This window comes from Poecile atricapillus, chromosome 19 (genome assembly GCF_030490865.1).
Source record: "Poecile atricapillus isolate bPoeAtr1 chromosome 19, bPoeAtr1.hap1, whole genome shotgun sequence".
Taxonomy (NCBI): Eukaryota; Metazoa; Chordata; class Aves; order Passeriformes; family Paridae; genus Poecile; species Poecile atricapillus.
In genome coordinates, this window is record NC_081267.1 from 880416 (window position 1) to 907351 (window position 26936).

At 54.0% G+C, this 26936-nt stretch overlaps 3 protein-coding genes across 8 annotated transcripts in view; 1 reads left to right on the forward strand and 2 right to left on the reverse strand.

Annotated features, from left to right (window-relative positions):
- Window positions 1-393: 393 nt before the first annotated feature.
- LOC131586369 (NEDD8) lies at window positions 394-14804 on the reverse strand. 6 transcript variants are annotated; one of them, XM_058853201.1, is made up of 11 exons: window positions 14654-14804; window positions 13893-14115; window positions 12354-12461; window positions 10136-10237; window positions 8905-9000; window positions 8698-8797; window positions 8581-8623; window positions 8446-8501; window positions 7688-7735; window positions 5706-5788; window positions 394-632 (listed from the first exon to the last, which is right to left on the reverse strand). In XM_058853201.1, exons 1-11 carry the CDS (start codon window positions 14671-14673, stop codon window positions 624-626), a joined length of 888 nt encoding a protein of 295 aa, XP_058709184.1. In that variant the 5' UTR covers window positions 14674-14804; the 3' UTR covers window positions 394-623. The 6 variants fall into 6 exon arrangements, with proteins under 6 accessions (XP_058709184.1, XP_058709183.1, XP_058709185.1 ...); XM_058853200.1 differs by having other exon boundaries at window positions 10127-10237; XM_058853202.1 differs by lacking the exon at window positions 12354-12461 and having other exon boundaries at window positions 10127-10237.
- LOC131586368 (DNA-directed RNA polymerase II subunit RPB1-like) lies at window positions 10269-15299 on the forward strand. Its single transcript, XM_058853199.1, has 8 exons — window positions 10269-10435; window positions 10924-11131; window positions 11271-11323; window positions 11625-11915; window positions 12138-12170; window positions 12223-12295; window positions 14316-14554; window positions 15268-15299. Exons 1-8 carry the CDS (start codon window positions 10282-10284, stop codon window positions 15270-15272), a joined length of 1056 nt encoding a protein of 351 aa, XP_058709182.1. The 5' UTR covers window positions 10269-10281; the 3' UTR covers window positions 15273-15299.
- An 815-nt stretch (window positions 15300-16114) lies between these two features.
- Window positions 16115-26936, reverse strand: part of TGM1 (transglutaminase 1) — a gene marked incomplete at its 3' end in the record, with an annotated part of 65483 nt that continues 54661 nt past the window's right edge. The window contains exons 12-15 of the mRNA XM_058853211.1: window positions 24004-24282; window positions 20900-21060; window positions 17366-17502; window positions 16115-16268 (exon numbers count right to left, since the gene is read on the reverse strand). Coding sequence (XP_058709194.1) covers window positions 16115-16268; window positions 17366-17502; window positions 20900-21060; window positions 24004-24282 — 731 coding nt within the window. The remainder of the gene's footprint in view (window positions 16269-17365; window positions 17503-20899; window positions 21061-24003; window positions 24283-26936) is intronic.

Consider the following 26936-nt stretch of genomic DNA (forward strand, 5'->3'; position numbering starts at 1 on the left):
TCGGAATGTTGATTTTGGGGCAAAATAAAGCGATTTGGGGTCATTTTGCTCCTCGAAATTTGGAATTTTGGGGGTAAAACTGAGGATTTTAAGGACTTGAGGGGTAAAAAGAAGAATTTGGGGGCGGGGTTGAAGATTTGGGGGCGAAATCGGCGATTTTGGGGCTAAAAATGGACATTTTGGGGCTAAAAATCGCGTTTTGAGTTAAAGCTCTTAAAAGGGCAACGCCTCCCTGAGCGGGTTGGGGGGGGTCCACAGGGGCCTTAAAGGGGCAACGCTCTTAAAAGGGCAACGCCGCCTTAAAAGGGCAATGTCGGCTACAAGTGGGGCCCGCCAGGTTTTGAAGCAGGAAATGACATCACGGAGACGCGCGTGACGTCATCGACGCGCTGCTGACGTCATCAGCGAACCTTTATTAAATAAGAACGGAGTCACCGGCGGGAAAGGAGCTCAAAGGGGGAAGGAAATGAGGGGTGGGCGTGGTTTGAAAGGGAGTGGGCGTGGTCTGGGCGTGACCACGCCCCCTTTTTCCTCCTCTTCAGGGCCTGGCCACGCCCCCCCGCAGGGCCAGCACAAGATGGAGGACGGAGCCCCCCTGGATTTTGTAGTCGGCCGCCGTCTTCTCATCGTTCCTGAGGGAGGGGGAGGGGTCAGCGAGGCCACGCCCACTTTGGCCACACCCATTTAAATAAACCCCACCCCCAACAAGCCACGCCCACCTCATTAAATCCCATTTTTAACCCAAATTTTCACCCCAAATTCATCTTCGGACACCCAAAATTTGCCTCGAATTCCTCCATTTTACCCCCCAATTCCACCATTTTTAACCCAAATTCCCAATTTTTCACCCAAAACTCCCAATTTTCCCAAATTTTACCACTAAATTTCCAATTTTCACCCCAAAAAACCCAAAATTCCCAATTTTTACCACAAAATCCCAAATTTTCACCCCAAAAACCCCAAAATTCCCAAATTTTACCAAAAAATTCCCAAATTTTGTCCCCAATTCCCAAATGTCCCAAAGTTTCTCCCACAAAATTCCCCAATTTCTCCATTTTCTCTCTTTTTTCCCCAATTTTTTCACATTTTTCCCAAAATCCCAATTTTTCACCCCAAAATTCCCACCAAACCTTGAACACCCAAAAAAAAAATCCCATTTTTTTTCCCTTTTCTCCTCATTTTTTCCCCATTTTTCACCCAATTTTTTTCCCATTTTTTCCCAGATTTTTCCCAAAATTCCCAATTTTCCCATTTTTCTCAAAATCCCATTTTTTCTCCCCAAAATTCCCATCGAATATTGAACAGCACCTAAAAAATCTCTATTTTTCCCCCATATTTTCATCATTTTTTGGCCGTTTTTTCCCCAATTTTTCCCCAATTTTTACCCTTTTTAACATAAAATCCTGGTTTTTAACCAAAACTCCCGATTTCCCACAAATTTCCCCATTTCCCACCCAAAATTCCCAATATCCCACAAATTTCCCCATTTTTTACCCCAAATTTCCCCATTTTTCTCCAAATTTTCCCATTTTTACCCCAAATTTCCCCATTTTCACCCAAAATTCCCAAATTTTTCTCCCAAAATCCCCAAATTTCCCAAATTCCTCCATTTTTCACTCAAATTTCCCCATTTTGCACACAAAATTCCCCATTTTTACCCCAAATTTCTCCATTTTTACCCCAAATTTCTCCATTTCTCCCCAAAATTCCCAATTTCCCCCCAAAATTCCCATTTTCCCACCCAAACTCCCCCATTCACCCAAATTCCTCCATTTTTCACCCAAATTTCCAATTTTTCCCACAATTTTCCCCATTTTTACCCAAAATTCTCAATTTTTTCACCGAAAACCCCAAATTTCCCCAATTTTACCCAAAATTCCCAATTTCCCATGCAAATTTCACCATTTTCACCCAAAACTCCAAATTTTCCCCAAAATTTCCCCATTTTTACCCCAAATTCCCATTTCCCACCCAAATTCCAACATTTTTACCCCAAAATCCTCAATTTTTAAACACAAATTCCGTGATTTTTAACCCAAAATTCCCAAATTTCCCCCAAATTTCCCCATTTTTACCCCAAAGTCCTCAATTTTAACCCAAAATTCCCAATTTTTTCACCTAAAATTCCCATTTTCCCACTCAAATTTCCCTATTTTTACCCTAAATTCCCAATTTTCTCCCGAAATTTCCCATGTTCCCCCAAATTCACCCATTTTTACCCCAATTTTCCCCATTTTTACCTAAAAATCCAATTTTTTACCCCAATTTTCCCCATTTTTATGCAAAATTCTCAAATTTTTCACCCAAAACTCCAAATTTCCCCCAAATTTCCCCATTTTTAGCACAAAATTCCCCCATTTTTCACCAAAAATTCCCAATTTTCCAAAATTCCCAATTTCCCACCCAAATTTCCCAATTTTTAACCCAAATTCCTTCTTTTTCCACCCAAATTTCACCATTTTTAACCTAAAATTCTCAATTTTTACCCCAAATTCCCAAATTTTTCACCCAAAATCCCCGATTCCCCCAGAATTCCCCATTTTTAATCCAAATTCCCAATTTCCCCCAAATTTCCTCATTTTTAATCCAAATTTCTCCTTTTTCCACCCAAATTTCCCCATTTTTACCCCAAATTTCCCCATTTTTAACCCAAACTTCCCAATTTCCCCCGAATTTCACCATTTTTACCCCAAATTCCTCATTTTTCACCCAAAATTCCCATTTTTTATCCCAAAATTTCCCTTTTTTACCCAAATTCCCCCATTTTCCCCCCAAATTCCCCCATTTTTACCCCAAATTTCCTCATTTTTCACCCAAAATTCCCAATTTTCCCCAAACTTCCCCATTTTTACCCCAAATTTCTCAATTTCCCACCTAAATTCCACCATTTTTACCCAAAAAATCCTCAATTTTTAAGCCAAAATTCCCCATTTTCCACCCAAAAATCCCAGTTTCCCCCAAATTTCTCCATTTTTACCCCAAAATCCTCAATTTTTAAACACAAATTCCCAAATTTTTAACCCAAAATTCCCAAATTCCCCCAAATTTCCCCGTTTTCCACCCAAATTTCCCCACTTTTAACCTAAAAACCCCCATTTTTATCTCAAATTTGTAATTTCCCTCAAATTTCCAATTTCCCACCCAAATTTCTCCATTTTTACCCCAAATTTCCCCATTTACCAAATTTCCCTATTTTTACCCCAAATTCCCAATTTTTACCCCAATTTTCCCCATTTTTACCTAAAAATCCAATTTTTTACCCCAATTTTCCCCATTTTTACCCAAAAATTCTCAAATTTTTCACCCAAAACTCCAAATTTCCCCCAAATTTCCCCATTTTTAGCCCAAAATTCCCCCATTTTTCACCAAAAATTCCCAATTTTCCAAAATTCCCAATTTCCCACCCAAATTTCCCCATTTTTAGCCCAAATTCCTTCTTTTTCCACCCAAATTTCACCATTTTTAACCTAAAATCCTCAATTTTTACCCCAAATTCCCAAATTTTTCACCCAAAATCCCCAATTCCCCCGGAATTCCCCATTTTTAATCCAAATTCCCAATTTCCCCCAAATTTCCCCATTTTTAATCCAAATTCCTCCTTTTTCCACCCAAATTTCACCATTTTTACCCCAAATTTCCTCCTTTTTCCACCCAAATTTCCCCATTTTTACCCCAAATTTCCCCATTTTTAACCCAAATTTCCCAATTTCCCCTGAATTTCACCATTTTTACCCCAAATTCCTAATTTTTCACCCAAAATTCCCTTTTTTTATCCCAAAATTTCCCTTTTTTACCCAAATTCCCCCATTTTTCACCCAAATTTCCTCATTTTTACCCCAAATTCTCAATTTCCCACCAAAATTGCACCATTTTTACCCAAAAAATCCTCAATTTTTGACCCAAAATTCCCCCATTGCTCCCAACCCCTCCCCAGTTAAGCCACGCCCCCTGAGGCCACGCCCCCTTCCAGAGGCCACGCCCCTTTCCATATAGGCTGTCAATCCCCGAAGCCACGCCCATTTCCCGAGGCCACGCCCCCTTCCCCTCATAGGCTGCCAATCCCCGAGGCCACGCCCCCTTTTTATCATAGACCCCCTCAGGCCACGCCCCCTTTCCTCATAGACCCACTTAGGCCATGCCCCCTTTCCATATAGGCTGCCAATCCCCGAGGCCACGCCCCTTACCCGAGGCCACGCCCCGTTATCCTCATAGGCTGCCAATCCCCGAGGCCACGCCCCTTTTTGAGGCCACGCCCCTTTATTCACAGACCCCTTTAGGCCACGCCCCTTCCCTAGACCACGCCCCCTTCCCGAGGCCACACCCCCTTTCCTCACAGACCCCCTTAGGCCACGCCCCCTTCCCCTCATAGGCTGTCAATCCCTGAGGCCACGCCCCCTTTCCATATAGGCTGCTGGCCCCGAGGCCACGCCCCCTTCCTGAGGCCACGCCCCTTTCCCTCATAGGCTGCCAATCCCCGAGGCCACGCCCCCTTTTCCTCATAGACCCATTTAGGCCACGCCCCCTTTTCCTCATAGACCACTTAGGCCACGCCCTCTTTTATCATAGACCCATTTAGGCCACGCCCCCTTTCCATATAGGCTGCCAATCCCTGAGGCCACGCCCCTTCCCGAGGCCACGCCCCTTTTTACAGACCACTCCCGAGGCCACGCCCCCTTTTCCTCATAGACACCCTAGGCCACGCCCCCTTTCCTCATAGACCCCCCTAGGCCACGCCCCCTTCCCCAGGCCACGCCCCCTTTCCCTCATAGGCTGTCAATCCCCGAGACCACGCCCATTTCCCCGAGGCCACGCCCCCTTCCCGAGGCCACGCCCCTTTCCTCATAGGCTGTCAATCCCCGAGGCCACGCCCCCTTTTTATATAGGCTGCCAATCCCTGAAGCCTCGCCCAGTTCCCGAGGCCACGCCCCCTTCCCCTCATAGGCTGCCAATCCCTGAGGCCACGCCCCCTTCTCTAATAGACCCCTTAGGCCACGCCCCCTCCCCGAGGCCACGCCCCCTTTCCATATAGGCTGCTGGCCCCGAGGCCACGCCCCTTTCCCGAGGCCACGCCCCCTTCCCCATATAGGCTGCCAATCCCTGAGGCCACGCCCACTTTTCCTCATATACCCACTTAGGCCACGCCCCCTTTCCATATAGGCTTCCAATCCCCGAAGCCACGCCCCCTTCCCGAGGCCACGCCCCCTTTCCATATAGGCTTCCAATCCCCGAAGCCACGCCCCCTTCCCGAGGCCACGCCCCCTTTACATATAGGCTTCCAATCCCCGAGGCCACGCCCCTTTCCCGAGGCCACGCCCCCTTTCCCTCATAGGCTGTCCCTTACAAAGCCACGCCCCTTACCCGAGGCCACGCCCCCTCCCCAAGACCACGCCCCTTCCCTTATAGGCCCTCTTAGGCCACGCCCCCTTCCCGAGGCCACGCCCCCTTTTCCTCATAGGCTGATTTCCCTGAGGCCACGCCCCCTTGAGGCCACGCCCTTCCCCTTATAGGCCACGCCCTCTCCTTGAGGCCACGCCCCCTTCCCTGAGGCCACGCCCCCTCCTTGAGGCCATGCCTTTTTCCCCATAGACCCCTCTTAGGCCACGCCCCCTTCCCGAGACCACGCCCCCTTTCCCTCATAGACCACCCCCTTCCCGAGACCACGCCCCCTTCCCGTGGCCACGCCCCCTCCTCTAAGCCCCGCCCACATTTGCTTCCCGCTGTAGATCAGCCGCTGCTGCTGGGGGGGGATCCCTTCCTTCTCCTCCACGCGCTCCTTGATCCGCTCCACCTGCGCCGCCAAAAACACACCTGGAGCACACCTGGGGCACATCTGGGGACGTTTGGGGACATTTCGGGGCATTTTGGGCAAATTTGGGGCGGTTTTCGGCACTTTTGGAGCTCCGGCAGCGGGCGCCGCCATTTTTGTGGTCATAGAGAGGGGGAAGTGGGGGATGGAGCGCCGCCGGAAGTGGGCGGGGCTAAAGGAGGCGCGCAGGGCGGCTCGGAGGACTCGTCTATGGTCTTAAAGCGGCTGTCAATGGGGATGGGGACCGCGCTTAAAGGGGCGATGGTGGAGGGAGGGACTGGGATGGACTGGGAGGGACTGGGAGGGAACTGGGATGGACTGGGAGGGACTGGGAGGGAACTGGGGGGAACTGGGATGGACTGGGAGGGAACTGGGAGGGAACTGGGAGGGACTGGGAGGGAACTGGGATGGACTGGGAGGGAACTGGGAGGGACTGGGAGGGAACTGGGAGAGACTGGGAGGAAATGGGATGGACTGGGAGGGAACTGGGGGGAACTGGGAGGAACTGGGAGGGACTGGGAGGGACTGGGATGGACTGGGAGGGACTGGGAGGGAACTGGGGGGAACTGGGAGGAACTGGGAGGGACTGGGAGGGACTGGGATGGACTGGGAGGGACTGGGAGGGAACTGGGGGGAACTGGGGGGAACTGGGATGGACTGGGATGGACTGGGAGGGACTGGGATGGACTGGGATGGACTGGGACCAGTTTGCACCATACTGGGAATACTGGGAGGAGTTACTGGGAGCACTGGGAGGGGATTGGGCCTTACTGGGAGGAACTGGGGCATACTGGGAGGGAACTGGGAGGGAACTGGGAGGGAACTGGCTCATAGTGGGATGAACTGGGATGGACTAGGAGGGAACTGGGACCAGTTTGAACCAAACTGGGAGCACTGGGAGAGACTGCAAGGGGACTGGGATGGAGTGGGATGGACTGGAAAGGAACTGGGAGGGAACTGGGATGGACTGGGAGGAAACTGGGAGGGACTGGGATGAACTGGGGCATACTGGGAGGGAACTGGGATGGACTGGGAGGAAACTGGGAGGGGACTGGTGGATACCGGGATGAACTGGGAAGGATCTGGGCCATACTGGGATGGACTGGGAGGGAAGTGGGAGAGAATGAAGGGGAATTGAGAGCACTGGGCCATACTGGGAGGGACTGGGAGGGACTGGGATGGACTGGGACCAGTTTGCACCATACTGGGAATACTGGGAGGAGTTACTGGGAGCACTGGGAGGGGATTGGGGCTTACTGGGAGGAACTGGGGCATACTGGGAGGGGACTGGGAGGGACTGGGAGGGAACTGGGATGGACTGGGATGAACTGGGAGAGAACTAAGGGAGCCTGGGAGGGAACTGGGATGGACTGGGAGGGAACTGGGAGGGAACTGGCTCATACTGGGATGAACTGGGATGGACTGGGAGGGATTGGGGGGGAACTGGGAGAGAATGAAGGGAAATTGAGAGCACTGGGCCATACTGGGAGGGACTGGGATGGACTGGGACCAGTTTGAACCATACTGGGAATACTGGGAGGAGTTGCTGGGAGCACTGGGAGGGGATTGGGGCTTACTGGGATGAACTGGGGCATACTGGGAGGGAACTGGGAGGGACTGGGAGGGACTGGGAAGGATCTGGGCCATACTGGGATGGACTGGGAGGGACTGGGAGGGAACTGGGATGGACTGGGAGGGACTGGGAGGGAACTGGGATGAACTGGGACGGACTGGGATGGACTGGGAGGGACTGGGGTGAACTGGGATGAACTGGGCCATACTGGGAACCACTGCCCCCTTACTGGGAAACCCCTTGGCGGTTTCCCCCCCAACTTTAACCCACCCCAAACTGGTTTATACTGGTTTAAACTGGGAGCTCACCTTGTCCGTGGGTTCGATGTCGATCTCGATCTCCTTTCCCGTCAGCGTCTGTGGGGGGCGCCATCATCCCACAATGCACCGCGCGCTCCCCTCACGCTCCCCGCGCCAAAATCCCGCCCAGAACCCCCCCAAAACCCGCCCTTTTCACCCCAAAACCCCCCCCCGCCCCTTCCCCTGATGGAAAAGCTTCGGATTTTCCCGAAATCCCCGTTTTTCACCTCAAAATAAATAGAGAAAAACCTTGACTTTGATGAGCATCGTGGCGGCTGCGGCGGCGCCTCAGGAGCCGCCAAACCGGAAGCGGAAGTGAGGACGCGGCCGCTGCGGCCTGGCTGCCCGGATTTAAAATGGCGGGCGGAGCGCTTCCGGTGTGAATCAGCCAATCAGCGCGTTGCGCCCGCCTACTGCCCGCGCTCAAAATGGCGGGGTTTGTAGTTCGGAGAGCGCTTCCGGGTTCTGGACGCGCGCCATTGGTTGGAGGCGCTGTCAATCAAAAGCGGCTCCCGCCCGCTCTCCGGTTTGCCGGGGGGGGGAGGAAAAAAGGCGGAAAAACCCCAAAATTTCCCTTTTTTACCCCAAATTTCGCTGTTTACACGGTCAGTGACGTCACGGCCGACGTCTCACCCCTCCCCAACCACTCCTGGCTGCGATTGGCCCCCAAAATCCCCCCCGCGAACCCTCATTGGCTGCCCCAAACCCCCCCCCGCATTACAATGGTTTGCCCCATGCTAATGAGGGGGCGGAGCTTCCGCACTCACGGTAAGGGGAGAAGCGGAGTGGGCGGAGCCTGCGGCGCTGGGGGCGGGGCTTCACCCTGCATCCATAAACTGCTTAATTAGCGGCCTAATTAGCATATTCATTAAGATGACGGGTGTGTGGGCGTGGCCACTCACATGGGCGTGGTCTTCCGAGCCGGGATTGGGCGCGGCACCGGCGCTGTGGGCGTGGTTTTGCATTAATCACACACCTCATTTGCATACGACTTTCCCGCCCTTTTAAGCCCCGCCTACCCGGGTGGGCGTGGCCAACTTCGGCCCAATAGCGGCGCAGGATGGGGAGGGGGCGTGTCCTAAACCCTGGGGGGGCGTGGCTTCGGCAGAGGGCGTCCAGCTGTGCCATATAAGGAAAAAAGGGGCGGGGCTTCAGCAAAAGGGGCGGGGTTTAAGGGGAAAGGGGCGGGGCTTTGTGAGGCCACGCCCACTGTGGGCGGGACTTACCTGGGCCAGGTCGGGTGGGGGAAGGGCGCTCTCCAAACGGAGCAAAAATTCCAGGAAAAGATTCCCGAGAGAATTCCGGAAACGTGGCCCGTACTCCTGGGAATGGGAACTGGGATGGACTGGGAGGGACTGGGAGGGAACTGGGATGGACTGGGAGGGACTGGGAGGGAACTGGGATGGACTGGGAGGGACTGGGAGGGACTGGGAGGGAACTGGGAGGGAACTGGGATGGACTGGGAGGGACTGGGAGGGAACTGGTTTATACTGGGATGGACTGGGATGGAACTGGGAGGGACTGGGAGGGACCTGGGATGGAACTGGGATGGACTGGGAGGGAACTGGGAGGGAACTGGGAGGGAACTGGGAGGGACTGGGATGAACTGGGAGGGACTGGGAGGGACTGGGAGGGAACTGGGAGGGACTGGGATGGACTGGGAGGAAACTGGGATGGACTGGGATGGACTGGGAGGGAACTGGGATGGACTGGGATGGACTGGGAGGGAACTGGGATGGACTGGGATGGACTGGGAGGGAACTGGGAGGGACTGGGAGGGACTGGGATGGACTGGGAGGGACTGGGATGGACTGGGATGGACTGGGATGGACTGGGAGGGAACTGGGATGGACTGGGATGGACTGGGAGGGACTGGGATGAACTGGTTTAGACTGGGATGGACTGGGAGGGACTGGGAGGGAACTGGTTTATACTGGGATGGACTGGGAGGGAACTGGTTTATACTGGGAGGGAACTGGGATGGACTGGGAGGGACTGGGATGGACTGGGAGGGACTGGAAGGGACTGGGAGGGAACTGGTTTATACTGGGAGGGAACAGGGAGGGAACTGGTTTATACTGGGAGGGAACTGGTTTATACTGGGAGGGAACTGGGAGGGAACTGGGAGGGACTGGGAGGGAACTGGGACGAACTGGGATGAACTGGGATGGACTGGGAGTTCCTGGTTTACACTGGGATGGACTGGGAGGGAACTGGTTTATACTGGGACAAACTGGGAGGGAACTGGGAGGGAACTGGTTTATACTGGGAGGGAACTGGGAGGGAACTGGGAGTTCCTGGTTTACACTGGGAGGGAACTGGGAGGGCACTGGTTTATACTGGGAGGGAACTGGGAGGGACTGGGAGGGACCTGGGAGGGCACTGGTTTATACTGGGAGGGAACTGGGAGGGGGTCACCGCTCCATACTGGTCCTTACTGGTCCATACTGGTCTCACCTCCAGGAAGGGCTGCAGGCCCCGCCCACTTCCCAGAATTCCCAGCACCTGCTCCCGGAAGCTCTCCTCGGCCACGGCCACCAGGGGGCGCCCTTGCAGCGTCTGGGGGCGGGGCCTGCCTCAGGCCACGCCCCCTTTGCCCATATATGGGAATTGGCGGTTTGGCCACGCCCCCTTTTCCATATATGGGACTGTGTGGTGTGGCCACGCCCCTTTTGCCCATATATGGGAATGGGTTCGGTTGGCCACGCCCCCTCTGGGAGGGGTTAAAGGGAGTCCAGGGCTCCCAGTATGGCCCCAGTTCAATCCCAGTCCATCCCAGTTCAATCCCAGTCCATCCCAGTCCATCCCAGTCCATCTCAGTTCATTCCCAGTTCAGCCCAGTTCAATCCCAGTTCATTCCCAGTTCATCCCAGTTCAATCCCAGTTCAATCCCAGTTCATCCCAGTTCATCCCAGTTCATCCCAGTTCAGCCCAGTTCAATCCCAGTTCATCCCAGTTCATCCCAGTCCATCCCAGTCCATCCCAGTTCAATCCCAGTTCATCCCAGTTCAATCCCAGTTCATCCCAGTTCATCCCAGTCCATCCCAGTCCATCCCAGTTCAATCCCAGTTCAATCCCAGTCCATCCCAGTTCAATCCCAGTCCATCCCAGTTCATCCCAGTCCATCCCAGTCCATCCCAGTTCAATCCCAGTTCAATCCCAGTCCATCCCAGTTCAATCCCAGTTCATCCCAGTCCATCCCAGTTCAATCCCAGTCCATCCCAGTTCATCCCAGTCCATCCCAGTCCATCCCAGTTCAATCCCAGTTCAATCCCAGTCCATCCCAGTTCAATCCCAGTCCATCCCAGTCCATCCCAGTTCAATCCCAGTTCAATCCCAGTCCATCCCAGTTCAATCCCAGTCCATCCCAGTTCATCCCAGTTCATCCCAGTCCCTCCCAGTTCAATCCCAGTTCAATCCCAGTCCATCCCAGTCCATCCCAGTTCAATCCCAGTTCATCCCAGTCCATCCCAGTTCAACCCCAGTTCATCCCAGTTCAATCCCAGTTCAATCCCAGTCCATCCCAGTCAATCCCAGTTCAATCCCAGTTCAATCCCAGTTCAATCCCAGTTCAATCCCGGTTCAATCCCAGTTCAATCCCAGTTCAATCCCAGTTCATCCCAGTTCAATCCCAGTTCAATCCCGGTTCAATCCCAGTTCATCCCAGTTCAATCCCAGTTCATCCCAGTTCAATCCCAGTTCATCCCAGTTCATCCCAGTCCATCCCAGTTCAATCCCAGTTCATCCCAGTCCATCCCAGTTCAATCCCAGTTCATCCCAGTTCAATCCCAGTTCAATCCCAGTTCATCCCAGTCCATCCCAGTTCAATCCCAGTTCATCCCAGTCCATCCCAGTCCATCCCAGTTCATCCCAGTCAATCCCAGTTCATCCCAGTCAATCCCAGTTCATCCCAGTCCATCCCAGTTCAATCCCAGTTCAATCCCAGTTCATCCCAGTCCATCCCAGTTCATCCCAGTTCAATCCCAGTTCATCCCAGTCCATCCCAGTCCATCCCAGTTCAATCCCAGTCCATCCCAGTCAATCCCAGTTCATCCCAGTCAATCCCAGTTCATCCCAGTCCATCCCAGTTCAATCCCAGTTCATCCCAGTCCATCCCAGTTCAATCCCAGTCCATCCCAGTTCAATCCCAGTTCATCCCAGTCCATCCCAGTTCAATCCCAGTTCAATCCCAGTTCAATCCCAGTTCATCCCAGTTCAATCCCAGTTCATCCCAGTTCATCCCAGTCCATCTCAGTCAATCCCAGTCCATCCCAGTTCAATCCCAGTCCATCCCAGTTCATCCCAGTTCAATCCCAGTTCATCCCAGTCCATCCCAGTCCATCCCAGTCCATCCCAGTCCATCCCAGTCCATCCCAGTTCAATCCCAGTTCAATCCCAGCTCATCCCAGTTCAATCCCAGTTCATCCCAGTTCAATCCCAGTTCATCCTAGTTCAATCCCAGTTCATCCCAGTTCATCCCAGTTCAATCCCAGTCCATCCCAGTCCATCCCAGTCCATCCCAGTTCAATCCCAGTTCATCCTAGTTCAATCCCAGTTCATCCCAGTTCATCCCAGTTCAATCCCAGTTCAATCCCAGTCCATCCCAGTTCAATCCCAGTTCATCCCAGTTCAATCCCAGTTCATCCCAGTTCATCCCAGTTCATCCCAGTCTCACCCCGAGGGCGTGTCCCGCCGCTGGCCCCGCCCCCTCCGGGAAGAGCCAATCCAGCGCGTCCAGCACGGCGGGGGAGGGGCCGAGCTCCCTCAGCAATGACGTCACCACCTGCAAAGGGGGCGGGGCCAGGGTGGGGGGCGTGGCCTAGAGCTGCCCTCACCCATATAAGGAAATGGGGGCGGGGTTTAGAGGAGTGGGCGTGGCCTAGAGCTGCCCTCACCCATATAAGGAAATGGGGGCGGGGTTTAGAGGAGTGGGCGTGGCCTAGAGCTGCCCTCACCCATATAAGGAAATGGGGGCGGGGTTTACAACAGTGGGCGTGGCCTAGAGTTCTCCATGCCCATAAAAGGACAAAAGGGGCGGGGCTTAGAGGAGTGGGCGTGGCCTCTCAATGCCCATTTAAGGATGCTGGGGGTGGGCGTGGCTTCACCAAAAGGGGGCGTGGCTTGAGGGCTCATTCCCTAAATGGGCAGGGAGCTGGAGTGGGCGTGGCCTGAAAGAAGGGGGCGTGGCTTATGAACAAATGGGCGTGGCTTAAACCCCCAATGGCCACAGTGGGTGGGCGTGGCTTAGAAAAGGGGGCGTGGTTTATTTATAAAGGGGCGGGGCTTAAATTGCTTAGGAGCATATATGGGCGGGGTTTTAATGGAGTGGGCGTGGCTTAGCCTTAAAGGGGCAGGGCTTAAATTGCTTATAACCCACAAAGGGTGGGGTTTAAAGGGGTGGGCGTGGCCTGGACATGAGTGGGCGTGGCCTAAACATCAATGGGCGGGGTTTTAATGTGTGGGCGTGGCTTAGACGTGAGTGGGCGTGGCTTAGTCTTAAAGGGGCGGGGCTTAAATCGCTTATAACCCACAATGGGCGGTGTTTAAAGGGGTGGGCGTGGCTTAGACGCGAGTGGGCGTGGCCTAAACATCAATGGGCGTGGTTTAAATGGGTGGGCGGGGCTTAGATGTGAGTGGGCGTGGCTTAGCCTTAAAAGGGGCAGGGCTTAATTGCTTATAACCATATATGGGCGGGGTTTAAATGGGTGGGCGTGGCCTGGACGCGAGTGGGCGTGGCCTAAACATCAATGGGCGGGGTTTAAATTGAGTGGGCGTGACTTAGCCTTAAAGGGGCGGAGCTTAATTCCTTATAACCATATATGGGTGGGGTTTAAAGAGGTGGGCGTGGCTTGGACGCGAGTGGGCGTGGCCTAAACATCAATGGGCGGGGTTTAAATGGGTGGGCGTGGCTTAGACGTGAGTGGGCGTGGCTTAGGCTTAAAGGGGCGGGGCTTAAGGCCATTATAACTCACAATGGGTGGGGTTTAATGGGTGGGCGTGGCCTGGGATGGAGTGGGCGTGGCCTGGGCTCGAGTGGGCGTGGCCTGGGTGGGGTGGGCGTGGCCTGGGTACAAGGGGGCATGGTCTGGGTGGGGTGGGCGTGGCCTGGGCTGGAGTGGGCGTGGCCTAAGCTCGAGTGGGCGTGGCCTAAGTTCGAGTGGGCGTGGCCTAAGCTCGAGTGGGCGTGGCCTAAGCTCGAGTGGGCGTGTCCTACCTGTGCCCTCAGCCCCAGGCTGAGCCGGGCGCGGTGCCGGGGTCGCAGCAGCGCCGGGGCCCCGCCCCCCACGGCCTCCAGCAGCGCCAGGAGCCGCCCCCAGCCACGCCCATCCAGGCCACGCCCATCCAGGCCACGCCCATCCAGACCACGCCCACCCAGGCCACGCCCCCTCAGCGCCCACCAGGCCCCAGCCATGGCCAGGCGGAGGGAGGGGGAGGGGCTGGGAGGGGGAGGGGAGGGAGAGAGAGAGACCAGTTCAAACCAGTTCAAACCAGTTCAGTCCCTGTTTATCCCAGTTCAATCCCAGTTCATCCCAGTCCATCCCAGTTCAATCCCAGTTCATCCCAGTTCATCCCAGTTCAATCCCAGTTCATTCCAGTTCATCCCAGTTCATCCCAGTTCAATCCCAGTTCATCCCAGTCCATCCCAGTTCAATCCCAGTTCAATCCCAGTCCATCCCAGTCCATCCCAGTTCAATCCCAGTCCATCCCAGTTCAATCCCAGTTCAATCCCAGTTCATCCCAGTTCAATCCCAGTTCATCCCAGTTCATCCCAGTTCAATCCCAGTTCAATCCCAGTCCATCCCAGTCCATCCCAGTTCATCCCAGTTCATCCCAGTTCAATCCCAGTTCAATCCCAGTCCATCCCAGTCCATCCCAGTCCATCCCAGTCCATCCCAGTTCAATCCCAGTTCATCCCAGTTCAATCCCAGTTCAATCCCAGTTCATCCCAGTCCATCCCAGTTCCCCCCGCCTCACCTGACGTCACTCCCGCTCATCCCGCGCCTTTTCCCGCGCTCTCCGTGACGTCACTTCCGCCGCGGCCCCGCCGGTTCCCGGCACTCTCCGGTAGCGGCGGCGGCGGCGGCGGCGTCGCGCCCCGAGTGACGTCATCGCTGCGCGCCCGCGCCCCAGCCCGCGCTCGCTCCCCATTGGCCGCCGCTTCGGCCAATCCCGAGCGGCCCCCGCGCGCCTTGGCCCCGCCCCTTCAATGACGTCACTGAACTCGGGGTTGGTTTTTTTTTAACTGCGCTTTTATTGGAGGGCGGGAAAGTGACGTCATCCGGAGCGGTGACGTCACGGGGAGGGTTGGGGCGGGGACTGGGGCGGTCCCAGTGCTCCCAGTATGGACCAGTATGGACCAGTATGGACCAGTGGCCCCTCCCAGTGCTCCCAGTATGAACCAGTGACTCCTCCCAGTCCTCCCAGTGCTCCCAGTATGGTTCCCAGTACTCCCAGTATGAACCAGTGACCCTTCCCAGTGCTCCCAGTGATCCCAGTATGGCTCCCAGTACTCCCAGTATGAACCAGTGACCCTTCCCAGTGCTCCCAGTGCTCCCAGTACGGCTCCCAGTGCTCCCAGTATGAACCAGTATGACTCCCAGTCCCTCCCAGTCCCTCCCAGTTCCCCTCCCAGTGCTCCCAGTATGGCCCAGTGACCCCTCCCAGTCCCTCCCAGTGTTCCCAGTATGAACCAGTGACCCCTCCCAGTCCTCCCAGTGATCCCAGTATGAGCCAGTACGGCCCCCAGTCCCTCCCAGTCCCTCCCAGTTCCCCTCCCAGTGCTCCCAGTATGGTCTGGTGACCCTTCCCAGTGCTCCCAGTATGGTCTGGTGACCCTTCCCAGTGCTCCCAGTGCTCCCAGTATGGGCCAGTGACCCCTCCCAGTGCTCCCAGTGCTCCCAGTATGGGCCAGTGACCCCTCCCAGTGCTCCCAGTATGGCTCCCAGTGCTCCCAGTATGAGTCCCAGTGCTTCCCAGTCCCTCCCAGTTCCCCTCCCAGTGCTCCCAGTATGGTCTGGTGACCCTTCCCAGTGCTCCCAGTGCTCCCAGTATGGCTCCCAGTGCTTCCCAGTCCATCCCAGTTCCCCTCCCAGTGCTCCCAGTATGGCCCAGTATGACTCCCAGTCCCTCCCAGTCCCTCCCAGTGCTCCCAGTATAGCCCAGTATGACTCCCAGTCCCTCCCAGTCCCCCTCCCAGTGATCCCAGTGAGCCAGTACGGCTCCCAGTGCTCCCAGTATGAACCAGTGACCCCTCCCAGTGCTCCCAGTCCCTCCCAGTCCCTCCCAGTTCACCCCCCCGTGCTCCCCCCGCGCCTCCCCCTCCTCCCCCTCCTCCTCCCGCCAACCCCGCGCGCGTTCCCGCCATTCCCGCGCGCGTTCCCCGCCATTCCCCAGCGCGTTCCCGCCACTCCCCTCCCCTCCCCCGCCGCTCCCAGTGCTCCCAGTGCTCCCAGTTTGCACCAGGAACTGGAGGCTGCCGTGCAGCGGCGCGAGGGAGGAACTTTCCAGAACAGCCGCCAGGCGGCGCTGCCCCGCCCGCAGCGGCGTCACTGATTGGCTGAGACGGAGAGTCTGCCCCGCCCCCACCGAGCTGCGGGGAGAATAAACCAGTATGGACCAGTATGGACCAGTATGGACCAGTATGGACTGGTATGGACCAGTATAAACCAGTATGGACTGGTATGGAACAGTGTAAACCAGTATGGACCAGTATAAACCAGTATGGAACAGTGTAAACCAGTATGGACCAGAATGGACCGGTATAAACCAGTATGGACCAGTATAAACCAGTATGGACCAGTATAAACCAGTATGGACCGGTATAAACCAGTATGGAACAGTATGGACCAGTATAAACCAGTATAAACCAGTATAAACCAGTATGGACCGGTATGGACCAGTATAAACCAGTATAAACCAGTATGGACCAGAATGGACCGGTATAAACCAGTATAAACCAGTATAAACCAGTATGGACCAGAATGGACCGGTATAAACCAGTATAAACCAGTATAAACCGGTATGGACCAGTATGGACAAGTATAAACCAGTATAAACCAGTATGGACAAGTATGGACCACTATGGACCAGTATAAACCAGTATGGACTGGTATGGACCAGTATGGACCAGTATGGACCAGTATAGACCAGTATAAACCAGTATGGACCGGTATAAACCAGTATGGACCAGTATGGACCGGTATGGACCAGTATAAACCAGTATGGACCAGTATAAACCAGTATGGACCAGTAACCTTTTTTCCCCCATTTTTAACCCTTTCTTTCCCGGATTTTTAACCCTTTAACCCTCCCAACCCCCTCCCAGTATAAACCAGTATAAACCAGTAAACCCAAACCCCCATTTCCGCCATTTTTAACCCTTTCTTCCCCATTTTAACCCTTTCTCCGCCATTTTTAACCCTTTTTTTGCCATTTTTAACCCATTTTTAACCCTTTTTCCCCCGGATTTTTAACCCTTTAACCCCCCCAACCCCCTCCCAGTATAAACCAGTACAAACCAGTAAACCCAAACCCCCATTTCCCCCCTTTTTAACCCTTTCTTCCCCATTTTTAACCCATTTTTGGCCATTTTTAACCCATTTTTAACCCTTTTTCCCCCGGATTTTTAACCCTTTAACCCCCCCAACCCCCTCCCAGTATAAACCAGTACAAACCAGTCAGACTCACCCCAGCGCCGCGGGTTTGGGGCAGGCGATTCCGGCCCCTTCCATGCGCAGGGAGGCTCCGCTCAGAGGTTTGGGCAGAGGGTTCTGGAAAACCACCTGGATCGGCACCTCCTGCCCCACCACAGCCTGGCCCAGGAGCTGCAGGAGAGACCGAATCCATCCCAAAAATTATCTGGGAATTACCCAAAATTCCAGGATTTTACACCAAAAAAATCCCGGTTTTTTAACAGAAAAAAATCCCCTTTTTTAAAAAAAAAAAATCTATTTTTTTACCTCAAAATGGGAATTTTTAAGTCGAAAAAATCCCATTTTTACCTCAAAAAAATCCCATTTTTTACCTCAAAAAATCTCGGGTTTTTTCCTCAAAAAATCTTCAGTTTTTTGCTCTAAAATCCTCATTTTTAACCCCAAAAAAATGCTGGTTTTTACCCCAAAATTCTGCCCCATTGAAACCAATGGGAATCTAGGGACACCAGGTCTACCCATTGAAGTGAATGGGAACTCAAGGACACCAGGTCTACCCATTGAAGGCAATGGGATAAATGGGACACCAGGTCTACCCATTGAAGTCAATGGGGTTTTAGGGACACCAGGTCTACCCGTTGAAGTCAATGTGAATTGAGAGACAACAGGTCTACCCATTGAAGTCAATGGGATAAAAAGGACACCAGGTCTACCCATTGAAGTGAATGGGAACTCAAGGACACCAGGTCTACCCATTGAAGTGAATGGGAACTCAAGGACACCAGGTCTACCCATTGAAGTCAATGGGAATTTCGGGGACACCAGGTCTACCCATTGAAGTCAATGGGATAAAACAGACACCAGGTCTACCCATTGAAGGCAAAGGAAATTTCAGGACACCAGGTCTACCCATTGAAGTCAATGGGGATTGAAGGACACCAGGTCTACCGATTGAAGGCAATGGGGATTTCGGGACACCAGGTCTACCCATTGAAGTCAATGGGAATTGAGAGACAACAGGTCTACCCATTGAAGTCAATGGGATAAAAAGGACACCAGGTCTACCCATTGAAGTGAATGGGAACTCAAGGACACCAGGTCTACCCATTGAAGGCAATGGGATAAAAAGGACACCAGGTCTACCCATTGAAACCAATGGGAATCCTTGGACACCAGGTCTACCCATTGAAGTCAATGGGAATGGAGCGACAACAGGTCTACCCATTGAAGTCAATGGGGTTTCAGGGACACCAGGTCTACCCATTGAAGTCAATAGGAATGGAGCGACAACAGGTCTACCCCCGTTTTTTCCCATTTTTCCCATTTTTCCCATTTTTCCCGTTTTTCCCGTTTTTTCCCCCATTTTCCCCCCCCCCCCCCCGCTCGTTACCGTCATGGTGAGCTCCGGCGTGTGCAGCCTCACCAGCAGCTCCTTGGCCAGCACCTGCCCCGTCTCCCCCATTTCCCCCCAGTTTTTCCCAGTTACCATCATGGTGAGCTGTGGTGTGCCAGGACACCAGGTCTACCCATTGAAGTCAATGGGAACTGAAGGACACCAGGTCTACCCATTGAAGTGAATGGGAACTCAAGGACACCAGGTCTACCCATTGAAGTGAATGGGAACTCAAGGACACCAGGTCTACCCATTGAAGTGAATGGGGATCATTGGATACCAGGTCTACCCATTGCAGTAAACGGGAATTTAGAGACACCAGGTCTACCCATTGAAGTAAATGGGATAAAAACGACACCAGGTCTACCCATTGAAGTCAATGAGAATTTAGGGACACCAGGTCTACCCATTGAAGTCAATGGGGATTTCGGGACACCAGGTCTACCCATTGAAGTCAACGGGAATTGAAGGACACCAGGTCTACCCATTGAAGTCAATGGGGATTTCGGGACACCAGGTCTACCCATTCAAGTCAATAGGAATGGAGCGACAACAGGTCTACCCCCGTTTTTTCCCATTTTTCCCATTTTTCCCGGTTTTTTCCCCCATTTCCCCCCCCCCCCCCCGCTCGTTACCGTCATGGTGAGCTCCGGCGTGTGCAGCCTCACCAGCAGCTCCTTGGCCAGCACCTGCCCCGTCTCCCCCATTTCCCCCCAGTTTTTCCCAGTTACCGTCATGGTGAGCTGTGGTGTGCCAGGACACCAGGTCTACCCATTGAAGTGAATGGGAGCTCAAGGACACCAGGTCTACCCATTGAAGTGAATGGGAGCTCAAGGACACCAGGTCTACCCATTGAAGGCAATGGGATAAAAAGGACACCAGGTCTACCCATTGAAGTCAATGGGAATTAAGAGACACCAGGTCTACCCATTGAAGTGAATGGGAACTCAGGGACACCAGGTCTACCCATTGAAGTCAATGGGAATTGAAGGACACCAGGTCTACCCATTGAAGTCAATGTGAATTGAGAGACAACAGGTCTACCCATTGAAGTCAATGGGAATTTCAGGACACCAGGTCTACCCATTGAAGTCAGTGGGGATCATTGGATACCAGGTCTACCCATTGAAGTCAATGGGATAAAAACGACACCAGGTCTACCCATTGAAGTCAATGGGAATTGAAGGACACCATGTCTACCCATTGAAGTCAATGGGAATGGAGCGACAACAGGTCTACCCCCGCTTTTCCCATTTTTCCCATTTTTCCCATTTTTCCCATTTTTCCCGTTTTTCCCGTTTTTTCCCCCATTTCCCCCCCCCCCCGGGTCGTTACCGTCATGGTGAGCTCCGGCGTGTGCAGCCTCACCAGTAGCTCCTTGGCCAGCACCTGCCCCGTCTCCCGCATTTCCCCCCAGTTTTTCCCAGTTACCGTCATGGTGAGCTGTGGTGTGCCAGGACACCAGGTCTACCCATTGAAGTGAATGGGAACTCAAGGACACCAGGTCTACCCATTGAAGTGAATGGGAGCTCAAGGACACCAGGTCTACCCATTGAAGTGAATGGGAGCTCAAGGACACCAGGTCTACCCATTGAAGTGAATGGGAACTCAAGGACACCAGGTCTACCCATTGAAGTCAATGGGGATCATTGGATACCAGGTCTACCCATTGCAGTAAATGGGAATTTAAAGACACCAGGTCTACCCATTGAAGTCAATGTGAATTGAGAGACAACAGGTCTACCCATTGAAGTAAATGGGAATTTAAAGACACCAGGTCTACCCATTAAAGTCAATGGGATAAAACAGACACCAGGTCTACCCATTGAAGGCAATGGAAATTTCAGGACACCAGGTCTACCCATTGAAGTCAGCGGGGATCATTGGACACCAGGTCTACCCATTGAAGTAAATGGGCTAAAAACGACACCAGGTCTACCCATTGAAGTAAATGGGATAAAAACGACACCAGGTCTACCCATTGACGTCAATGGGAACTCAAGGACACCAGGTCTACCAATTGAAGTCAATGGGAATTTCAGGACACCAGGTCTACCCATTGAAGTCAATAGGAATGGAGCGACAACAGGTCTACCCCCGTTTTTTCCCATTTTTCCCATTTTTCCCATTTTTCCCATTTTTCCCCCATTTCCCCCCCCCCCCCCCCCCGCTCGTTACCGTCATGGTGAGCTCCGGCGTGTGCAGCCTCACCAGCAGCTCCTTGGCCAGCACCTGCCCCGTCTCCTGCACCGCCCCGGCCGCCGTCAGCTTGAGCGCGTCCTGCTCGCCCACGTGGGGCTGGTACTCGCCAAAGGGCACCGACATGGACACCGAGTCCTCTGGGGGACAGGGAAACTGAGGCACGGGGAAACTGAGGCACGGGGGGGGGACACGGACTGACCGACATGGACACCGAGTCCTCTGGGGGACACCGGGGAAACTGAGGCACGGGGAAACTGAGGCACGGGGGGGGACACGGACTGACCGACATGGACACCGAGTCCTCTGGGGGACACAGGGGAAACTGAGGCACGGGGAAACTGAGGCACGGGGGGGGGGACCGACATGGACACCGAGTCCTCTGGGGGACAGGGAAACTGAGGCACGGGGAAACTGAGGCACGGGGGGGGGACCGACATGGACACCGAGTCCTCTGGGGGACAGGGAAACTGAGGCACGGGGAAACTGAGGCACGGGGGGGGGACCGACATGGACACCGAGTCCTCTGGGGGACACCGGGGAAACTGAGGCACGGGGAAACTGAGGCACGGGGGGGGGGACCGACATGGACACCGAGTCCTCTGGGGGACACAGGGGAAACTGAGGCACGGGGAAACTGAGGCACGGGGGGGGACCGACATGGACACCGAGTCCTCTGGGGGACACTGGGGAAACTGAGGCACGGGGAAACTGAGGCACGGGGGGGGACCGACATGGACACCGAGTCCTCTGGGGGACACTGGGGAAACTGAGGCACGGGGAAACTGAGGCACGGGCCATGGGGGGGGACACAGACTGACCGACATGGACACCGAGTCCTCTGGGGGACAGGGAAACTGAGGCACGGGGAAACTGAGGCACGGGGGGGGACACGGACTGACCGACATGGACACCGAGTCCTCTGGGGGACAGGGAAACTGAGGCACGGGGAAACTGAGGCACGGGGGGGGACAGGGACTGACCAACATGGACACCGAGTCCTCTGGGGGACACAGGGGAAACTGAGGCACGGGGAAACTGAGGCACGGGGGGGGACACGGACTGACCGACATGGACACCCAGTCCTCTGGGGGACACCGGGGAAACTGAGGCACGGGGAAACTGAGGCACGGGGGGGGACACGGACTGACCGACATGGACACCGAGTCCTCTGGGGGACACCGGGGAAACTGAGGCACGGGGGAAACTGAGGCACGGGAGGGAAACTGAGGCACGGGGGGAACTGAGGCACGGGGGAAACTGAGGCACGGGGGAAACTGAGGCACGGGGGAAATTGAGGCACGGGGAAACTGAGGCACGGGGGGAAACTGAGGCACGGGGAAACTGAGGCACGGGGAAACTGAGGCATAGGGGGGGAAACTGAGGCATGGAGGGGGGGACACAGACTGACGGCCCCCCAAACCCCCTCCCAGTCCCTCCCAGTATAAACCAGTATAAACCAGTAACCCCAAACCCCCATTTCCGCCATTTTTAACCCTTTCTTCCCCATTTTTAACCCTTTTTTCCCCATTTTTCACCCATTTTTAACCCTTTCTTCCCCATTTTTCCCCATTTTTTCCCCAATTTTTTCCCCCAAACCTCCTCCCAGTATAAACCAGTACAAACCAGTATAAACCAGTATAAACCAGTAACCCCAAACCCCCATTTCCCCCATTTTTAACCCTTTTTTCCCCATTTTTAACCCATTTTTTCCCATTTTTAACCCTTTTTTCCCCAGAATTTTAACCCTTTAACCCCCCCAACCCCCTCCCAGTACAAACCAGTATAACCCAGTATAAACCAGTAACCCCAAACCCCCATTTCCTCCATTTTTAACCCTTTCTCTGCCATTTTTAACCCCTTTTTCCCCATTTTTCACCCATTTTTAACCCTTTCTTCCCCATTTTCCCCCAATTTTTCCTCTCCCAGTCCCTCCCAGTACAAACCAGTATAAACCAGTAACCCCAAACCCCATTTCCCCCATTTTTAACCCTTTCTTCCCCATTTTTAACCCTTTCTTTCCCCATTTTTCCCCATTTTTTCCCCAATTTTCCCCTCCCAGTATAAACCAGTACAAACCAGTAACCCCAAACCCCCATTTACCCCCATTTTTAACCCTTTCTTCCCCATTTTAAACCCTTTCATCCCCATTTTTAACCCTTTTTTTACCATTTTTAACCCAATTTTTCCCTTTTTTTCCCCAATTTTTCCCCCATTTTTTCCCTCCCAGTCCCTCCCAGTATAAACCAGTACAAACCAGTAACCCCAGTTCCCCATTTCCCCCATTTTTAACCCTTTCTTCCCCATTTTTAACCCTTTTTTCCCCATTTTTAACCCTTTTTTTCCCATTTTTTTCCCCAATTTTTCCCTCCCAGTCTCTCCCAGTATAAACCAGTATAAAAAACCCAATTTTTTCCCCATTTTAAACCCATTTTTCCCCATTTTTAACCCTTTCATCCCCATTTTTAACCCTTTCTTTCCCATTTTTTCCCATTTTTTCCCCATTTTTTCCCCAATTTTTTCCCTCCCAGTCCCTCCCAGCCCAAACCAGTATAAACCAGTATAAACCAGTAACCCCAAACCCCCATTTCCCCCATTTTTAACCCTTTCTTCCCCATTTTTCCCCATTTTTCCCCCAATTTTTTCCCCCAGTCCCTCCCAGTACAAACCAGTATAAACCAGTAACCCCAGATCCCCATTTCCCCCATTTTTAACCTTTTTTTAACCCTTTCATCCCCATTTTTAACCCTTTCATCCCCGTTTTTAACCCTTTTTTCCCCACTTTTTCCCCATTTTTCCCCATTTTTTCCCCAATTTTTTCCCCCAATCCCTCCCAGTACAAACCAGTACAAACCAGTATAAACCAGTATAAACCAGTAACTCCAAACCCCCATTTTCCCCCATGTCCCCCATTTTTAACCCTTTCATCCCCATTTTTAACCCATTTTTAACCCATTTTTAACCCTTTCTTTCCCACTTTTAACCCTTTCTTCCCCATTTTCCCCCAATTTTTTCCCTCCCAGTCCCTCCCAGTCCCCTCCCAGTCCAAACCAGTACAAACCAGTATAACCCAGTCCCCTCACCCTGCCCCGGCGGCAGCGTCCGGCTGTGCTGCTCCTGCCGGAAGGCGGCGCCGGCCACCCCGGTGTAACGCACGGCGCAGAGCGAGAGGCGGAGCCGCAGCGTCCGAGGCTCCGCCCCCCGGTTCCCAAGCTCCGCCCTCAGCTCCAGGGCGGCTCCGGCCACCGCGGTCACCGCGGTCACCGCCATGGTCACCTCGCCGGACGCGGCCGGAGGGCGGCGGCGCGGCCGGGAGCCGTGGGAGGTGGCGGTGGAGACGGCGCGGCGCTCTTCCTCCGAGCCTGGGGGGAAAGGGGCAAAGGTCAAAGGTCAAAGGTCAAGAGGTCGTGGTGGGGTCATTGGTCATTGGTCATCGGTCATTGGTCATCGGTCATTGGTCAAGGGTTGGGTCAAGGGGTCATTGGTGGGGTCAAAGGTCAGTGGTGGGGTCAGTGGTGGGGTCAAGGGGTCATTGGTGGGGTCAAAGGTCAATGGTCATTGGTCAATAGTCATTGGTCAGTGGTCAGTGGTGGGGTCAAAGGTCAGGGGTGGGGTCAAGGGGTCATTGGTCATTGGTCATTGGTCAGTGGTGGGGTCCAAGGGGTCAAGGGTTGGGTCAAGGGGTCAGTGGTGGGGTCAAAGGTCAAGGGTTTGGTCATTGGTGGGGTCAAGGGGTCATTGGTGGGGTTAAAGGTCAAGGGTTGGGTCAAGGGTCAAGGGTTGGGTCAAGGGGTCAGTGGTGGGGTCAAAGGTCAAGGGTTGGGTCATTGGTGGGGTCAAGAGGTCAAGGGTTGGGTCAAAGGGTCAAGGGTTGGGTCAAGGGGTCATTGGTGGGGTCAAAGGTCAAGGGTTGAGTCAGTGGTGGGGTCAAGGGGTCATTGGTGGGGTCATTGGTCATTGGTGGGGTCAAAGGTCAAGAATTGGGTCAAGAGGTCAGTGGCAAGGTCAAAGGTCAAGGGTTAGGTCAAGGGGTCAGTGGCGGGGTCAAAGGTCAAGGGTTGGGTCATCGGTCATTGGTCATTGGTCAAGGGTTGAGGTCAAAGGGTGAAGGGCTGGGTCAAAGGGTCAAGAGTTGGGTCAAGGGGTCATTGGTGGGGTCAAAGGTCAAGGGTTTGGTCAGGGGTGGGGTCAAGGGGTCATTGGTGGGGCCAAGGGGTCAGTGGTGGGGTCAAAGGTCAAGGGTTGGGTCAAGGGGTCATTGGTGGGGTCAAAGGTCAAGGGTTGAGTCAGTGGTGGGGTCAAGGGGTCAGTGGTGGGGTCATTGGTCCTTGGTGGGGTCAAAGGTCAAGGGTTGGGTCATTGGTCATTGGTGGGGTCAAGAGGTCAAGAATTGGGTCAAGAGGTCAGTGGCGGGGTCAAAGGTCAAGGATTTGGTCAAGAGGTCAAGGATGGGGTCAAAGGGTCAAGAATTGGGTCATTGGTCGGGGGGGTCAAGAGTTCAGTGGTGGGGTCAAAGGTCAAGGGTTGGGTCAAGAGGTCAAGGACGGGGTCATTGGTCATTGGTGGGGTCAAGGGGTCAGGGGTGGGGTCAAGGGGTCAGTGGTGGGGTCACAGGTCAAGGGTTGGGTCAAGAGGTCATTGGTGGGGTCATTGGTGGGGTCAAAGGTCAAGGGTTGGGTCATTGGTGGGGTCAAGAGGTCAAGGATGGGGTCAAGAGGTCAAGGGTTGTGTCAAGGGGTCAGTGGTGGGGTCAAAGGTCAAGGGTTGGGTCAAGAGGTCAAGGGTTGGGTCAAGGGGTCAGCGGTGGGGTCAAAGGTCAAGGGTTGGGTCAAAGGGTTGGGTCATCGGTCATTGGTCATTGGTCAAGGGTTGGGTCAAGGGGTCATTGGTCATTGGTTGGGTCATTGGTCAGTGGTGGGGTCAAGGGTCAGTGGTCATTGGTGGGGTCAAGGGGTCAGTGGTGGGGTCAAAGGTCAAGGGTTGGGTCGAAGGGTTGGGTCATTGGTCATCGGTCATCGGTCATTGGTCATTGGTCAAGGGTTGAGGTCAAAGGGTCAAGAGTTGGGTCAAGGGTCAAGGGTTGGGTCAAGGGTTCAGTGGAGGGGTCAAGAGGTCAAGGATGGGGTCAAGAGGTCAAGGGTTGGGTCAAGGGGTCAGTGGTGGGGTCAAAGGTCAGTGGTCATTGGTCAGTGGTCAGTGGTCAGTGGTCAGTGGTCAATGGTCATTGGTCAGTGGTGGGGTCAAGAGGTCAGTGGTCAGTGGTCATTGGTCATTGGTCAGTGGTCAGTGGTCATTGGTCAATGGTCAGTGGTCAGTGGTCAGTGGTCATTGGTCAGTGGTCATTGGTCATTGGTCAGTGGTCAGTGGTCATTGGTCAGTGGTCATTGGTCAGTGGTCATTGGTCATTGGTCAGTGGTCAATGGTCAGTGGTCATTGGTCAGTGATCAGTGGTCAGTGGTCATTGGTCATTGGTCAGTGGTCAGTGGTCATTGGTCATTGGTCATTGGTCACTGGTCAGTGGTCATTGGTCAGTGGTCATTGGTCATTGGTGGGGTCAAGAGGTCATTGGTCGTTGGTCATTGGTCATTGGTCAGTGGTCATTGGTCATTGGTCAGTGGTGGGGTCCAAGGGGTCAAGGGTTGGGTCAAGAGGTCAGTGGTGGGGTCAAAGGTCAAGGGTTGGGTCATTGGTGGGGTCAAGGGGTCATTGGTCATTGGTCACTGGTCAGTGGTGGGGTCAAGGGGTCAGTGGTGGGGTCAAAGGTCAAGGGTTGGGTCATCGGTCATTGGTGGGGTCAAGAGGTCAAGAATTGGGTCAAGAGGTCAGTGGCGGGGTCAAAGGTCAAGGGTTGGCTCATTGGTCATTGGTTGGGTCAAGGGGTCAGTGGTGGGGTCAAAGGTCAAGGGTTGGGTCATTGGTGGGGTCAAGGGGTCAGTGGTGGGGTCAAGAGGTCAAGGGTTGGGTCAAGGGGTCAGTGGTGGGGTCAGGGGTGGGGTCAAGGGGTCAGTGGTGGGGT